At 50.8% G+C, this 16,636-nt stretch overlaps 1 protein-coding gene across 2 annotated transcripts in view; it reads right to left on the reverse strand.

Moving 5' to 3' along the window:
• LOC147094863 (uncharacterized) overlaps positions 1–15,851 on the reverse strand; it is a 202,585-nt gene extending 186,734 nt beyond the window's left edge. For both annotated transcript variants that reach the window (XM_085974473.1, XM_085974471.1), the window contains exons 1-4: positions 15,626–15,851; positions 14,073–14,179; positions 12,487–12,526; positions 5,179–5,216 (exon numbers count right to left, since the gene is read on the reverse strand). In XM_085974473.1, coding sequence (XP_085830599.1) covers positions 5,179–5,216; positions 12,487–12,526; positions 14,073–14,175 — 181 coding nt within the window. In that variant the 5' untranslated portion in view covers positions 14,176–14,179; positions 15,626–15,851. The remainder of the gene's footprint in view (positions 1–5,178; positions 5,217–12,486; positions 12,527–14,072; positions 14,180–15,625) is intronic.
• Between the last annotated feature and the right edge of the window lie 785 nt (positions 15,852–16,636).

Raw genomic sequence — 16,636 nt, forward strand, 5'->3', positions numbered from 1 at the left:
AATCTGAGTTGTTGCCTCAGATGATTGGTTCTCAGCTGTGTGATCAGGTTGTTCACCAGTATCAGTCTCTTGACCTGCTGTGGCTGGTCCCATGAGAAGATCTCGACGATTTCTTCTCAGAACAGCACCCTCATCTGTCTGAATGGTGTATGATCTTGATTGAACTTCACTCAGGACAGTTCCCTTCTGAGTCCATGTGTTTGCTTTGTCTTTCAACCTTACTTGGTCACCAGTGTGGAGTTCAGGTAGGTTTTGTGTTCCTCTGTCATAGTAGTACTTTTGCTTTTCTTTCTGTTGCTCTTTGAACTTCCTCACTTTCTCCCCCTCTTTTGTTTTCAGGAAGTTCTCCGGGATGGGTAGGTTTGACCTTAGCCGACGTCCCATCAGGAGTTGGGCTGGTGACATACCACACTCGAGCGGCGTTGTGCGGTATACAAGCATGCTTTGGTAGAAGTCAGTTCCACTGTCTTTTGCCTTGTACATCAGTCTTTTCACTGTCTGGACCGATTTTTCCACTAGTCCATTGGACTGTGGATAGTGAGGACTTGACGTTGTGTGGACAAAGTCCCACTCTTTGGCAAAGTGTCGGAAATTTGCATTGTTAAACTGGGGTCCGTTGTCTGTGAAGACCTCGCTTGCCACGCCATGTCTGGAGAATATGGCTTTCATACTTCTTATCACAGCTTCTGCAGTGGTGGTGTACAGTCTACAAACCTCTGGATACAGGGAGTAATAGTCTGTGACGACAAGATAGTCCTTCCCTTGACATACGAATAGGTCAGTGCCTACCTTCTGGTAAGGTCTGTCTGGTGCTGGGTGTGGCTTTAGTGGTTCTACCGGATTGCTTGCTCAATATTTCAGGCATATTGTGCAGTTTGACACCTCATTTGTCACATCTTGGTTGATTCGTGGCCAGTACATCACCTCTCGTGCTCTTTTCTTACACTTTTCAATTCCCAGATGTCCTCCATGGATCTTTTTTAGCATCTCTCTTCTCAGACTCTTTGGGATAACTATTTTACTTCCTTTATAGATGATGTCTTCGACCACTGATAGTTCCGCCCTGCAGTTCCAGTACTCTGCTATATCAGGTGAGCAGTCTTGCTTCATGTTGGGCCATCCATCCAAGATGCTTTTTCTCAGTCGTCTCATTGTTTCATCTTTGTTTGTCTCAGTCTTTATGAGCTCCATTTTTACATCTGCTATGGGCAATGCACTTGTGATCATGTCCACGTAGGCGTTCACTTTTTCATCCATTGTGGTGTTTGCGGGCTCACTTGGGTCAACAGCTCTGGACAACGTGTCTGCTGTATACATCAGCTTACCCGGTGTGTACGCAACATTCAGTGTATAGCGTTGCAGCCTGATCATCATTCTTTGTATTCTAAGCGGACAGCTATTTAGTGGCTTTTGGAACAATGCAATCAAGGGCTTATGGTCAGTCTCTACACTGATTGCTTGTCCTGCCACAAACTGGTGAAATCTTTCACAGGCGTATGTGATGCTGAGCAGCTCCTTTTCTATTTGAGCATATCGCGTCTCCGCGTCTGTCATTGAGCGCGATGCATATGCAATAGGTTGCCAGTCGTCATATTGTTGCAGAAGAACGGCACCGAGCCCACTCTGTGATGCATCTGATGATATCTTGATAGGTCTCGCTGGGTCATAAAACCTCAGAACTGGTTCCTCTGTGAGCAGTTTCTTTAGATCGCTCCATGACTTCTCATGCTCATGATTCCATTCCCATTCTATGTTCTTTTCAGTTAGTCTTCTCAGTGGCGCTATTTTTTCTGAGAGGTTGGATATGAATTTACCCATGTAGTTGATCATTCCATTAAACCTCTGCACGTCCTTTTTGCATTGTGGCCTTGGCATATTCTCAATGGCGGACACCTTTCTGGGATCTGGTCTGATGCCCTCACTGTTAAGGATATCTCCCACGAATGTCAGTTCTGTCACCCCGAGCTGGCATTTCTCTCTATTCAGCTTCAGGTTTGTTTTCCTTGTTGCTTCCAGCACTTTTTTCAGTCTCTCGTCATGCTCAGTTCTCGTGGTTCCCCTTACTATGATGTCATCCATTGATGTATCAACTCCCTCCAGGTGCTCATAGACCATATGGATAGTCTTGTGATACACTTCAGGAGCTGAGGCAATGCCAAATGGCAACCTTAGGAATCTGTATCTGCCAAATGGAGTGTTGAACGTGCACAGTCTTGAACTTGCTTCGTCCAGCTTCATCTGCCAAAATCCTGAGGATGCATCTAACTTGCTGAAATATTTTGCATTTGCAAACTGTGCCATGATTTCCTCACGTGTAGGAAGCTTGAAGTGCTCTCTCTTTATTGCTCTGTTTAGATCTCTTGGATCCAGGCAAATTCTGAGCTTTCCATTCTTTTTGTCCACTACGACGAGGGAACTCACCCACTCAGTTGGCTCATCTATCTTCTGAATCACGTTCAGGCTTTCCATCCTATCCAACTCTGCCTTCAGTTGCTTTTGAAGAGCAAACGGAACTTTTCTGCATGGATGTATGACCGGTGTCATACTTTTATCTACTCTGATCGTGTGTTCTCCTGGAATGCAGCCTAGACCCTTAAATAGGTCTTTGTACTCTTTCATGAGTTCATCATAGACTGTCTCTCCTTCGCTTTCCACAACGAGGACTCTCTTTACCAGGTTCAGTCTTTCACAGGCTTTTAACCCTAGTATGGCTTGCACATCCTTTGGCACCACGATTAATGCTAGCGTGTGCTCTCTGTCCTTGTGTGTTACTTTGACAATGCATTTTCCTTTCACTGGTATATCAGTACCTGAGTATCCGGTCACTTTCACTTGTATTCCATGTAACTTTGGTCTGGGTCTAATTCTCTTAAAATCGGTCTCTGATATCACATTAACTTGTGCTCCAGTATCCAATTTAAATGGAATGTGTATGTCATTCACTTTTAGTGTCAACATCCAGTCTCTTTCTTTTTTGTTTTCAGACACAACATCTACATTGAATTCCTCTATCTCGCTTTCATCTACTGTATGGACCTTGCTTTGTTGCGCTTGGTTCTTACAGCAACGGGCATAATGGTTGTTTTTGTTGCATCTATTGCATGTTTTACCATATGCTGGACACTTTCTTGGTGGATGCTGTGTACCGCATCGACTACATGACTTCCGATTGTCTCTTTCATTTTCGTTTGCTGGCCACGGCTCTTTTTTCACACTGGCGCTCTCTTTGTTAAACGGTTTGTATCCGTTCTTTCTCACTGCATCCACGTTGCAGCTACTGTCACTGAACAGCTCCTTTGCCTGCAACTTCACAGTCTCTGTAGCCCTACACAATGCTATGGCTTTTCCCAGGTCTAGATCTTGCTCTCTTAGCAGCCTTTCCCTTAGACCATTATCTGGAATACCACACACCAGTCTGTCTTTTATCAGCGAGTCTGTGAGTCCCCCAAATTCACACGATTTGCTCCGGTTTCTCAGTTCAGTCACATACTGATCAATAGTCTCGCCGATTTTCTGTACACATGTGAAAAATTTGTGCCTCTCAAAGGTCACGTTGCGTTTAGGTATGCAGTAGGCCTCAAACTGTTCCATTATTTTATCTAGCTTCATTTTGTCTCCATCAACAGCAAATATGAAATTATTATATACCTCCAGCGCTGCATCACCCACGACATGCAAGAACACGGACGATTTTTGTTTATCACTTTTCTCGTCAGCTCCGATTGCCGCTAAATACAACTCTAAATGTTGTTTGAACCTTCTCCAATTTTCAGCCACATTACCTGTCAATTGAAGCGTCGCCGGTGGGAGTAAACCTTCCATTTTTTCACTTCGTTAGCTATTCTCTAATGGTAAGCAACGATGTTCTCTTCTGGCTTGCTAATATGTGGAGAGCTGATTTCGCTTACTTGCCACAACTGCTTTCACTGTCCCATCAAGTTGCTAACTTCAGATTTTTTCTCTTTCAGCCACTTCTGACATCATGTTTTGATTTCTTTTTGGGTTCAATAAAGACTCATTTCTGAAAGAGAATGTTGTTTAATCTAAAGTCTTGTTCAAGACTTTCTACAGCTTTTTACAGAACACACTATGCTGTGATGCATCTAGAATGAAACTGAAAGTAAAACTCCTCTGGACTGCTTGTCTCTCACATGACCTCTGCTGGTCAGGCACAAGTAATCAAAAACACAGACAAATATGCTGTAAGGCATAAGTAATCAAACACAGACAAATATCATCACTATTTGCTGATATCATTACAATTATCGTTCGGGATAGGTTAGTGTTAGGGTTTGGATTAGAGCTAGTGATAGGGTTAGGGTTAGGGTTAGAGTTAGAGTTAGGGTTTGGGTTAGGTTTAGGTTAGGGTTAGGGTTGAGGTTAGGGTTAGGGTTAGGGTTGGGGTTACTTTCAGTGTTGGGGTTAGGGTTGGGGTTGGGGTTAGTTTTAGGTTTGGGGTTAGTGTTAGTGTTAGGGTTAGTTTCAGTGTTGGGGTTAGTGTTAGTGTTAGTGTTAGTGTTAGGGTTAGTTTCAGTGTTGGGGTTAGTGTTAGTGTTAGTGTTAGTGTTAGGGTTAGTTTCAGTGTTGGGGTTAGTGTTAGTGTTAGTGTTAGGGTTAGTTTCAGTGTTAGTGTTAGTGTTAGTGTTAGTGTTAGTGTTAGTTTCAGTGTTGGGTTAGTGGTTAGGGTTAAGGTTAGGGTTTGGGTTAGGGTTAGGGTTAGAGTTAGGGTTTGGGTTAGGTTTAGGTTAGGGTTGGGGTTACTTTCAGTGTTGGGGTTAGGGTTGGGGTTAGGGTTAGGTTTGGGGTTAGTGTTAGTGTTAGGGTTAGTTTCAGTGTTAGTGTTAGTGTTAGTGTTAGGGTTAGTTTCAGTGTTGGGGTTAGTGGTTAGGGTTAGGGTTAGGGCTAGGTTTGAGGTTAGTTTCAGTGTTGGGGTTAGTTGTTGTGGTGGGTGTTGATGTCAGGCTCAGGGTCAGGGGTTAGCGTTGGAGTCTGAGTTGGTTTCAGGGTAAGGGTTAATGTTAGGGGACGGGTTGGAGATTGAGGTTTGGGGTCCCAGAAGAATCGATATTCTCTGTTTTTTTAACAGCCTCTTGTAAAACCAACGGCTGATCAACCACACAGGAGACTGGGTCATGATATATTAACCAGATGTGTCTTGGATGAGAAGACAATGCTTACCAGTCTGGCCGATGGTGAGGGGTTCTGCCCTGGGATCCCTGAAACAGAAGAGAAGAGGAAACATGTTGGCAAGTCCACCAGTGCCACCACTTCCCGTGGGGCTGCCAGATGGTTCTACCAGCCTATAGTGAGCCCCATGCCAAGGGTAATGAAGTCTGGTTCTTTCCAACAGGTTCCTTGTTTGAGGCCCATCGGATGTGTGGGTGAGGATTGGATGGTTCGATGGTCACTGTGTCTGATGGGATTACCATCGCCAAATCCACCACCATCAATATCCTGGGGGTCACCATTGACCAGAAACTTAACTGGACCAGCCACATAAATACTGTGGCTACAAGAGCTGGTCAGAGGCTGGGTACAACACTCAAGAAGCTCGACACCATCCAGGACAAAACAGCCTGCTTGATTGGCACCCAATTCACCACCTTAAACATTCACTCCCTCCACCAGCAGCGTACCGTGGCTACAGTGTGTACCATCTACAAGATGTAAGGCTTCTTCGACAGCAGCTCCCAAACCCTCAAACTCTGCCGCCTGGAAAGATGAGGGCAGCAGGCTGTAAGGATCCATCATTTACTGTAAAAGTTTGCTGTAACTTCACCAAGCCTAAAAGTTGACCAAATTTTATGTACCAGCATGCCTTGAGAGGCCAAGAGACTTTCTGCTGAACAAATGTTACATAGAAACATAGAAGATAGGAGTAGGCCATTCAGCCCTTCAAGCCTGCTCTGCCATTCAATGAGATCGTGGCTGATCATCCAAATTCAGTACCCTGTCCCTGCCTTTCTCCCCATGTCCCTTGATCCCTTTAGCCTTAAGAACTATATCTAACTCCTTCTTGAATATATTTAATGATTTGGCCTCAACTGCCTTCTGTGGTAGAGAATTCCATAGGTTCACCACTCTCTGGGTGAAGAAATTCCTCCTCATCTCTGTCCTAAATGGCTTAACCCTTATCCTTAGACTGTGACCCCTGGTTCTGGACTCCCCGACCATCGGGAACATCCTTCCTGCATCTAGTCTGTCTACTCCTGTTAGAATTTTATAAGTTTCAATGAGATCCCTTTCATTCTTCTAAACTCCAGTGAATATAAGCCTAATCGACCCAATCTCTCTTCATACGTCATCCCTGCCATCCCAGGTATCAGTCTGGTGAATCTTCGCTACACTCCCTCCATGGCAAGAACATCCTTCCTCAGATAAGGCGATCAAAACTCGCACACAATACTCAAGGTGTGGTCTCACGCAAGGCCCTGTACAACTGCAGCAAGACATCCATGCTCCTGTACTGAATCCTCTCGCTATGAAGGCCAACATACCATTTGCCTTCTTAACTGCCTGCTGCACCTGCATGCTTCCCTTCAGCGACTGGTGCACAAGGACACCCAGGACTCGTTGCACTTCCCCTTTTCTCAATCTATTGCCTTTCAGATAATAATCTGCCCTTCCTGTTTTTGCCACCAAAGTAGATAACCTCGCATTTATTCATATTATACTGCATCTGCCGTGCATCTGCCAGTCACCCAACCTGTCCAAATCATACTGGAGTTTCTCTGCATCCTCCTCACAGCACACACGCCCACCCAGCTTTGTGTCATCTGCAAACTTGGAGATATTACATCTAGTCCCCTTGTCTAGATCATTAATATATATTGGCCCAGAAATTCGGGTCTCCACGGGTGAGTACTCATGGGGTACTCACCTGTAAGCCCAATGGAAGTGCCCGGTTTCGTGCATGTACTGCACATGTGCGGGAAACCGGCACTTCAGTTCCCCTGAAAGAAGGGGTTCAGAAGTCGAACGCGTGCGCGGGAGGGGCTGCGCGTGTGCATCGAACTTACATTTTTTTGGCAGGTTTTCCCGGGAGGGTAAGGTCTCCAGAAGTTAGACATGTAAAAAGCAGTCGCAAGGCCTGCTTTTTACAAGGTAAGTGGTGAATTAATTAAAATAAAACATTTTTTCCACAGGTTTATTATTTTTAAATACTTTAAAGAAAGGTAAGTTTATTTTTAGCCCTGTTAGAAAATGCAAATAAATTTTTCAAAAATTTAACCTATTGTTTAAAATAGTTATTTCATGTAATTTATAGTTTACTAGCTGGAGTGCCCGGCGGTGCCGAGGGAACTCAAGAACCCTGTGCCATGTTTATAAAACTGTTTATGAGACTGTTAGGATTGAAGAACTCTTCTTAAGCACCCAGGAGGTGGTTCTTTAACTTCATTTTTTGTTAATGGAGATCACCAGTCAGAAGTGGTGCGTCCAAGTCTGCTACATTTTCTTGAGGGCATGCTGTTATGAAAAAGAAAAAATAATTTTTATATATATAAATGAGTCCGTCTGTCTGTCTGTCTGTGTGGGAAGGAGAAAGAGAGAGAGAGGGAAAGAGAGAGAGGGGGAAGGAGAGAGAGAGAGAGAGAGAGAGGGGGGAAGGAGAGAGAGAGAGGGGGAAGGAGAGAGAGAGAGGGGGAAGGAGAGAGAGAGAGAGAGGGGGGAAGGAGAGAGAGAGGGAAGGAGAGAGAGAGAGAAAGGGAAGGAGAGAGAGACAGAGAGGGAAGGAGAGAGAGAGAGAGAGGAAGGAGAGAGAGAGAGAGGGGGAAGGAGAGAGAGAGAGAGAGGGAAGGAGGAGAGAGGAGAGAGGGAAGGAGAGAGTGAGGGAAGGAGATAGAGAAGAGAGGAAGACACCCCGGGGAAGGGGCTGGGACTCAGAGCCCGGCAGGTAAAGAAGGGCGGCCGCCATTTTGTGAGGTCGGCGGGAAGTTTGAATCGCGGCAGCCGAAGGAAGGAAGGAAGGAAGAAGGCGATATTGTGGGTTTTAAAATTTTTAAAAGAAGGATCCAGAGAGAGGAGATGTAGGTGAAGCCGGAGGTTCTAATCGCTCAGTCTGTGTGTGTGTTGTGTGAGGAGACAGAGACTCCCTTCCCCGCGCTCCCTCTCCCACCCCCTCACTCATTCCCTCCCTCACCCTCTCTCTCCCTCCCCCTCTCTCTCCCTGCCCCTCTCTCTCTCCCCACTCTCTCTCCCCTTTCTCTCGCTCTCTCCCCCTCCCTCCCTGCTCTCTCTCCCTCCCTCTCTCCCCCTCCCTCCCCGCTCTCTCTCCCTCCCTCTCTCTCCCTCCCTCCCCTCTCCCTCTCTCCCTCTCCTCTCCCTCCCTCCCCCTCTCTCTCTCCCTCCCCCGTCTCTCCCTCCTTTCCTCTCTCCCACCTCCCCCCTCTCCCCCTCTCTCCTTCTCCCCCTCTCCCCCTCTCCTCTCCCTCCCTCTCTCCCCCCCTCCCCCTCTCTCTCTCCCTCCCCCTGTCTCTCCCTCCCCCTCTCTCTCTCCCTCCCCCTGTCTCTCCCTCCTTTCCTCTCTCTCCCTCCCTCCCCTCTCCCTCCCTAGGGCCTCAGGCCTGGCCTGACTGACCTCAGCTGAGCTCCCGCTCCGGCCCGAGCCCCCGTGCGCGGCCTAGCGCCTCAAGCCCAGCCCGACTGACCTCAGCTGAGCTCCCGCTCTGGCCCGAGCCCCCGTGCGCGGCCTAGCGCCTCAAGCCCGGCCCGACTGACTTCAGCTGAGCTCCCGCTCCGGCCCGAGCCCCCGTGCACGGCCTAGCGCCTCAGGCCCGGCCCGACTGACCTCAGCTGAGCTCCCGCTCCGGCCCGAGCCCCCGTGCGCAGCCTAGCGCCTCAAGCCCGGCCCGACTGACCTCAGATGAGCACCCGCTCGGCCCGAGCCCACGTGCGTGGCCTAGCGCCTCAAGCCCGGCCCGACTGACCTCAGCTGAGCTCCTGCTCCGGCCCGTGCCCCCATGCGCGGACTGCGCCTCAGGCCTGGCCCGACAGACCTCAGCTGAGCTCCCGCTCCGGCCCGAGCCCCCGTGCGCGGCCTAGCGCCTCAAGCCCAGCCCGACTGACCTCAGCTGAGCTCCCGCTCTGGCCCGAGCCCCCGTGCGCGGCCTAGCGCCTCAAGCCCGGCCCGACTGACTTCAGCTGAGCTCCCGCTCCGGCCCGAGCCCCCGTGCATGGCCTAGCGCCTCAGGCCCGGCCCGACTGACCTCAGCTGAGCTCCCGCTCCGGCCCGAGCCCCCGTGCGCGGCCTAGCGCCTCAAGCCCGGCCCGACTGACCTCAGATGAGCACCCGCTCGGCCCGAGCCCACGTGCATGGCCTAGCGCCTCAAGCCCGGCCCGACTGACCTCAGCTGAGCTCCTGCTCCGGCCCGCGCCCCCATGCGCGGACTAGCGCCTCAGGCCTGGCCCGACAGACCTCAGCTGAGCTCCCGCTCCGGCCCGAGCCCCCATGCGTGGCCTAGCGCCTCAGGCCCGGCCCGACTGACCTCAGCTGAGCTCCCGCTCCGACCCGAGCCCCTGTGCACGGCCTAGCGCCTCAGGCCCAGCCCGAGTGAGCCCTGATGAGCTCCCGCTGCGGGCCTCCGATGCCGCTCCACTGCTGGATTTATTTTGGGATTAGCCTGGAGAGAGAGGCGGGGAAAGAGCGCTTCAGGCCCGGCCCGATGGATCCCTGCCGCTCCGGTCTCTGGTTTTTCACGCTCCCGCACTATGGCAGTTTGAAGGATTAGACCCCGCCCACACACGCCATGAAACGCCCCCCGTGACGCAGCGTGTAAGTGCAGATCGGAGGCTTGCACCCGCGGGAAGCCCCCAACCCGAATTTCTGGGCCATTGTGAATAGCTGGGGTCCTAGCGCCGATCCCTGCGGTACCCCACTAGTCACCGCCTGCCACTCAGAAAAAGACCCGTTTATTCCAACTCTTTGAGTTAATGTAAAACCGCTGCGGCTGCAAGCTGTTACTCAGATGAAGAAGCGACAGGCCCTGAGCAGGAACAAAGATGTGCGGGTTAGGTTGATTGGCTATGATAAATTGACCCTTAGTGTTAGGGGGATTAAATACGTGGGGTTACGGGGATAGGGTGGGATATGTGTTGGTGTAGGGGTTACGGGGATCAGGTGGGATATGTGTCGGTGCAGGCTCGATGGGCCGAAATGGCCTCTATCTGCACTGTGGGGTTTCTGTGATTTCTGTGATCTGTGAAATGGTCGGGCGTTACAAAGGCAGGAACGTCTTCAGGCAAGTGGTGTAACCGGTCGTGCGGACCACCCACTGACTGACTGACCGCTGATAAGAAGAGGAAAACAATTGCTGACCATTTTTCACACAGTTTGGGACACGTATGCTGTGGGCGGCTCTCGAGGTTTTGGGTTATAAAAGACGTTAAAAACACACTCGGGGCTGCGGTCAGGGCAACCTGGTCAGTTGCCAGTTAAAGTCGTAGGTCTGGGCATTGCCGAACCGACCACTCGCGGGTGTTAGTACGTGTTATGAATCTTATGATCCATGAAGAAAGACTCATGAAATAACGCTGGACAGCCAGCTGGTGGCGCCGTCCAAGGAGTATAAATTCTCGGGCGTGGGCCCAGCTTGCCCAGGACATTGTGTAAACAGGGACTAGTGAATGATAACTAGACCTCCATGTTTTGAAACAAGTTGATTAAAGCCTTGCTTTATACCCAAACCAAGTACGTAGTGAGTTTTATTACGTCAGTACGTATGTGGTGTTTGCTTCTGATCGCTTGAGTTTAAAGTGAAGGAATAAACCTGTGTATGCTTTAAGTATAATCGGGGTCTGTTATAGGCAACAGTACTATTAGATGCCTACTGGTAATCTCTTGCTGATTTTTAAGTAAAAGAAAGTTTTTCCCTGAAATTCTTGGGTATTGGCCCAGTAATTCCGGGCCCAAAGCGTGAGTACGGACGGAGTACTCACGCGTGGGCCCGATGGAAGTGCCGGTTTTCAGCATGCACAGCGCATGCGTGGAAAACTGGCATTTCCTGTCCTCTGAACCAAGGGATTCAAAGGACGAACGCGTGCACGCAGGAGTCTGCACATGCGCGCTGGAATTCCTTTTTTCCCCACAGGTTCGCGCGTGTGTAAGGGCCTCTCCTTTTTACGAATGTAAAAAGGAGACATAAGGACTGCATTCTTTAAGGTAAGTGGTCTATTACTTAAAATTATAACATTTTTTCCTCAGCTTTATTGTTTTTCAGGACTTTACAGTAAGGTAAGTTTATTTTTAGACCCGAATTTTAAAAAAATTATTTTTTTCAAAAATTTGATTAATTGTTTAAAATAGTTTTTAAAAGTTATTTATAGTTTATTTAATTATTGGGATGTTTTTTAAAATTTTATTTAAAGTTAAACTAGTCTTTTGGGCGCCCGTACTTTTCATGAGTTTGACAGTTCTTACTATCAAACTCATGAATGAAGTTTCCCCTCCCCTGATTGGCTGCCCAGTGCTCACCTGATCTCAGCCGGCACATCGCACTAACTACGCCGCTGGATCAGGTAAGCACAGTGCGCCGACAGCTGAACCGGGCCAGTGACAGGAATTCCAAGCAGGCCCAGGCTTCAGATGTCGGCGCGCCGGGTGAGTGCACATCGGGGGCTTGCACGCGCGGCAAGCTCCCGATCCTAATTTCTGGGCCATTGTGTTGTCTGTTTCACGGCTCTGAACTCGATAAACTGTTGGACGGGCCGAGGGGTAATTCCATGCATCTTACAAGGCGCGCGGGAACACCACCACCTACAAGTTCCCCTCCAAGTCACACACCATCCTGACTTGGAAATATATCGGCCGTTCTTTCGTCGTCGCTGGGTCCAAATCCTGGAACTCCCTTCCCTAACAGCACTGTGGGAGCACCTTCACCACGCGGACTGCAGCGGTTCAAGAAGGTGGCTCACCACCACCACCACCTTCTCGAGGGCGATCAGAGATGGGCTATAAATGCCGGCCTTGCCAGTGACTCCCGCATCCCGTGCATGAATACAAGTAAATAAATCAGCGTGTCCCATGGGGTGTGTGGGGTGAGGATTGGATGGCTCGATGGGCACCAAGCCCCATGGGTTCTGTGGGGTGAGGATTGGATGGCTCGATGGGCACCAAGCCCCATGGGTTCTGTGGGGTGAGGATTGGATGGCTCGATGGGCACCAAGCCCCATGGGTTCTGTGGGGTGAGGATTGGATAGCTCGATGGGCACCAAGTCTCATGGGTTCTGTGGGGTGAGGATTGGATGGTCACTGAGGCCCATGGGTTGGGCTGAAGACCATGACTGGTAGCAGTAGGCAGCAAAGGAGCGATGGGCAGGCCAAATCCTGACCGCCATTAAGTTAGGTCAGTTGGCAACTCTGGGTTCAAGGGTCGTGCACCCTCCCTGATCGAATGTTTGGACTCGCCATAATTTAAGAGACCCGGAACGAACCATAATAGCAGACTGAAGTAAAATGCATCTAAAGGCACCAGGTAATGTCCACCTTACCTGGAATTTCGTATCACATCAAACTGCGCAGTGGTCCGATCTGCATAATGGAAGATTCAGAGATTAGGAGCAGAGAAAAATAAAGGGCAGGAACAGACTGTGCATTGTGCCCAGGAGCGTCCAATCTAAACAGTGTTGTACCTGATCTGGGTGTATTTGTTGGGAACAGTGTAGCGGGATCTTTAATCTGTATTTTTTTTTATTCGTTCATAGGATGTGGGCATCACTGGCAAGGCCAGCATTTATTGCCCATCCCTAATTGCCCTCGAGAAGGTGGCGGTGAGCCACCCTCTTGAACCGCTGCAGTCCGTGTGGTGAAGGTACTCTCACAGTGATGCTAGGGAGGGAGTTCCAGGATTTTGACACAGCGACAATATAGGATCGGCGATATACTTCTAAGTCAGTAAGTTGTACGACTTGGAGGGGGACTGGGAGGTGGTGGTGTTCCCATGCGCCTGCTGCCCTTGTCTTTCTAGGTGGAAGAGGTCGCAGGTTTGGGAGGTGCTGCCGAAGAAGCCTTGGCGAGTTGCTGCAGTGCATCTTGTAGATGGTACACACTGCAGCCACGGTGCGCCGGTGGTGGAGGGAGTGAATGTTTAAGGTGGTGGATGGGGTGTCGATTAAGCGGGCTGCTTTGTCCTGGATGGTGTCAAGAGGAAGCTTAACACTGTATCTCACCCGTGCTGTACCTGCCCTGGGAGTGTTTGATGCGACAGTGTAGAGGGAGCTTTACTCTGTATCTAACCCGTGCTGTACCTGCCCTGGGAGTGTTTGATGCGACAGTGTAGAGGGAGCTTTACTCTGTATCTAACCCACGCTGTACCTCCCCTGGGAGTGTTTGATGCGACAGTGTAGAGGGAGCTTTACTCTGTATCTAACCCGTGCTGTGCCGGTCCTGGGAGGGTTTGATGAGACAGTGTAGAGAGAGCTTTACTCTGTATCTAACCTGTACTGTAATTGCCCTGTGAGTGTTTGATGGGACAGTGTAGAGGGAATATTACTCTGTATCTAACAGTGCTGTACCTGCCCTGGGAGTGTTTAATGAGACAGTCTAGAGGGAGCTTTACTCTGTATCTAACCCATGCTGTACCTGCTCTGGGAATGTTTGATGGGGCAGTGTAGAGGGAGCTTTACTCTGTATCTAAACCGTGCTGTACCTGCCCTGGGAGTGTTCGATGGGGCAGTGTAGGGGGAGCTTTACTCTGTATCTAACCCATGCTCCACCTGCCCTTGGAGTGTTTGATGGGACAGTGCAGAGAGAGCTTTACTCTGTATCACATCCCGTGCTGTACCTGCCCTGGGAGTATTTGATGGGAAAGTGTAGAGGGAGCTTTACTCTGTATCTAACCCGTGCTGTACCTGCCCTGGGAGTGTTTGATGGGACAGTGTAGAGGGAGCTTTACTCTGTATCTAACCTGTGCTGTACCTGCCCTGGGAGTGTTTGATGGGACAGTGTAGAGGGAGCTTTACTCTGTATCTAACCCATGCTGTACCTGCCCTGGGAGTGTTTGATGCAACAGTGTAGAGGGTGTTTTACTCTGTATCTAACAAGTGCTGTAGCTCCTCCAGATTGTGCAGGCACTCACCCTTTGTAGCCTTGAGACAGTTTGCACACAGCAACAGGAAACCACAGAGAGAAAGAATCGAGAGGAGGAGGAGGCCGATTCCACTGATGTTCAACAGCTCCATCGAACTGCAGAGTGAGAGAGAGAGACTGTGAAATCTGTTTGGAGGCCTGTCAAACATTCTCACTGGTATCTTAGCGAGATGTGAGCTGGAGTCTCGGTGTTGTCCCATTTACTCTCCCGCCCTGAATGCATTTTTTTTGCTCCACCCGCCGCGTCTCGGGATTGGTCGCCCTGGAGACCGAGTAACCGCTCGCTAGGCTCGAACCGAGGCCTACTCTAGGCCTCACCCTGACCTTGGGTTGGAGATAGAGAGAGGGAGTGTGAGAGAGAGAGCGAGGGAGGGAGAGTCAGAGAGAGAGAGACTGGGAAGAAAGAGAGCTAGAGAGAGACAAAGAGAAAGAGTAAGATAGAGAGAGATAGAGAGAGAAAGAAAAAAAAGTTACAGGGCGATTTAAAAAGAAAGACTTGCATTTCTATAGCGCCTCTCACAACCACCAGACATCCCAAAGTGCTTCACAGCCAATGAAGTACTTTTTGAAGTGTAGTCACTGTTGTGATGTGGGAAACGCGGCAGCTAATTTGCGCACAGCAAGCTCCCACAAACAATGGTCCTCAGCCCCACACACAGAGCAGAAAGGGCCCAGGCTCCATCACACAGTTCACCTCCTCCCTCCTTCCCTCTCTCCATCTCTCCCTCCCTTTTAGGAAACAAAAGCTGTGAAATTCCACTCCGATCCTGGCAGAGAAACGAAGAGGTTCGAGGAGAGGTCAGCGAAGACAGGAGACATTCCACCGACACCAAGATACCCTCGACAGAGACAGACACAGAGACAGACACAGAGAGAGAGAGAGAGAGAGAGAGGGAGAGAGGGAGGGAGAGAGAGAGACACCAAGATACCCTCGACATACACTAACAACAGAGACAGACACAGAGGGAGAGAGGGAGAGAGAGAGAGACAGAGAGAGAGAGCGAGAGAGGGACGCAGAGAGAGACAGAGAGAGAGCGAGAGGGGGAGAGAGAGGGACGGAGAGAGAGAGACAGAGAGAGTGAGAGAGAGAGGGAGGGACGGAGAGGGAGAGAGAGACAGAGAGAGAGACAGAGAGAGGGAGGGACGGAGAGAGAGAGAGAGACAGAGAGAGCGAGGGAGGGACGGGGAGAGAGGGAGAGAGAGACAGAGAGAGCGAGAGAGTGGGAGGGATGGAGAGGGAGAGAGAGACAGAGAGAGAGAGAGGGAGAGAGGGAGGGATGGAGAGAGAGACAGAGACAGAGAGAGAGACAGAGAGCGAGGGAGGGACGGGGAGAGAGAGACACTCCCCTGTTGCCAGTTCTGACTGCCGCACTGTCAGATATGCCAATGTTTGGGACGAGACCTTAAACCGAGGGCCCCGGCTGCCCTCTCAGGCGGCACCTGTATAATCCCAGGGATGCTATTGGAAGAAGAGTAGGGTTGGGGAGTTCTCCCCGGTGTCCTGGGACCAGCTTCTCTTTCCCAAACCTTGGCGGGACTCACCCTGCGATCCTCCGATTCACAACCCCAGCCTCCGACAGAGCTGCGAGCGGCCCTGCAACGTTCCGGGGTCCCTCGAGCGCTGGGACCTTGCTGCCCGCCGGTGAATGGAGAATGTCGACCTGACCCCCTTTTCCCTCTCTTTCTCGCTCCGCTCCCTTGCTGCTCTGCAGAATCACTCAACACACGACTGTTGCTCGCCGTCTTCAAGCACCAGTACTTCAGTCGATGATCACCTGCCCCCGTGTCTGTCGGTCTTACGTAATTTGTTCCATGCAGAGCTGATGACCCACTGGTTAGTGACAGGATGTGGTTGCTCGTACAGCACGGACTAGGCCTCAGGCCTCGGCCGGTATGAGCAGAAAAACAGCAACCTCACATCCAGCAACAAGATCAAAGCCCCAACCCCACGCCCAAGGTGAGGGGGGTGGGGAGGAGAACTCACAGCGAAGGTGCTTCACTGCCCAAGGCCGTTCCGTAACGGTCTGAAGGGGCGAGGGGTCGAGTCCCGGGCTCGGGGGCCTCGAGCCTGTAATCTAGGCCCGAAAACTCCTGGTTGCTAAGGGAGTGGCTCTCCCGTCGGAGGGGCAGTACTGAGGGAGCGCTGCACTGTTGGAGGGGCAGTACTGAGGGAGCGCCGCACTGTCCGAGGGGCAATACTGAGGGAGTGCCGCACTGCCAGAGGGGCAGTACTGAGGGAGCGCTGCACTGTTGGAGGGGCAGTACTGAGGGAGTGCCGCACTGTCCGAGGGGCAGTACTGAGGGAGCGCTGCAATGTCGGAGGGTCAGTAATGAGGGAGCGCCGCACTGTCTGAGGGGCAGTACTGAGGGAGTGCCGCACTGTCGGAGGGGCAGTACTAAGAGAGCGCTGCACTGTCAGAGGGGCAGTACTGAGGGAGCGCTGCACTGTCGGAGGGGCAGTACTGAGGGAGCGCTGCGCTCTCGGAGGGGCAGTACTGAGGGAGCGCCGCACTGGCGGAGTGTTAGTACTGAGGGAGCGCGGCACTGTCCGAG

Source organism: Somniosus microcephalus, unplaced genomic scaffold (genome assembly GCF_052327205.1).
Source record: "Somniosus microcephalus isolate GS21.2 unplaced genomic scaffold, FLI_Smic_1.0 unresolved_chr1, whole genome shotgun sequence".
Classification (NCBI taxonomy): domain Eukaryota; kingdom Metazoa; phylum Chordata; class Chondrichthyes; order Squaliformes; family Somniosidae; genus Somniosus; species Somniosus microcephalus.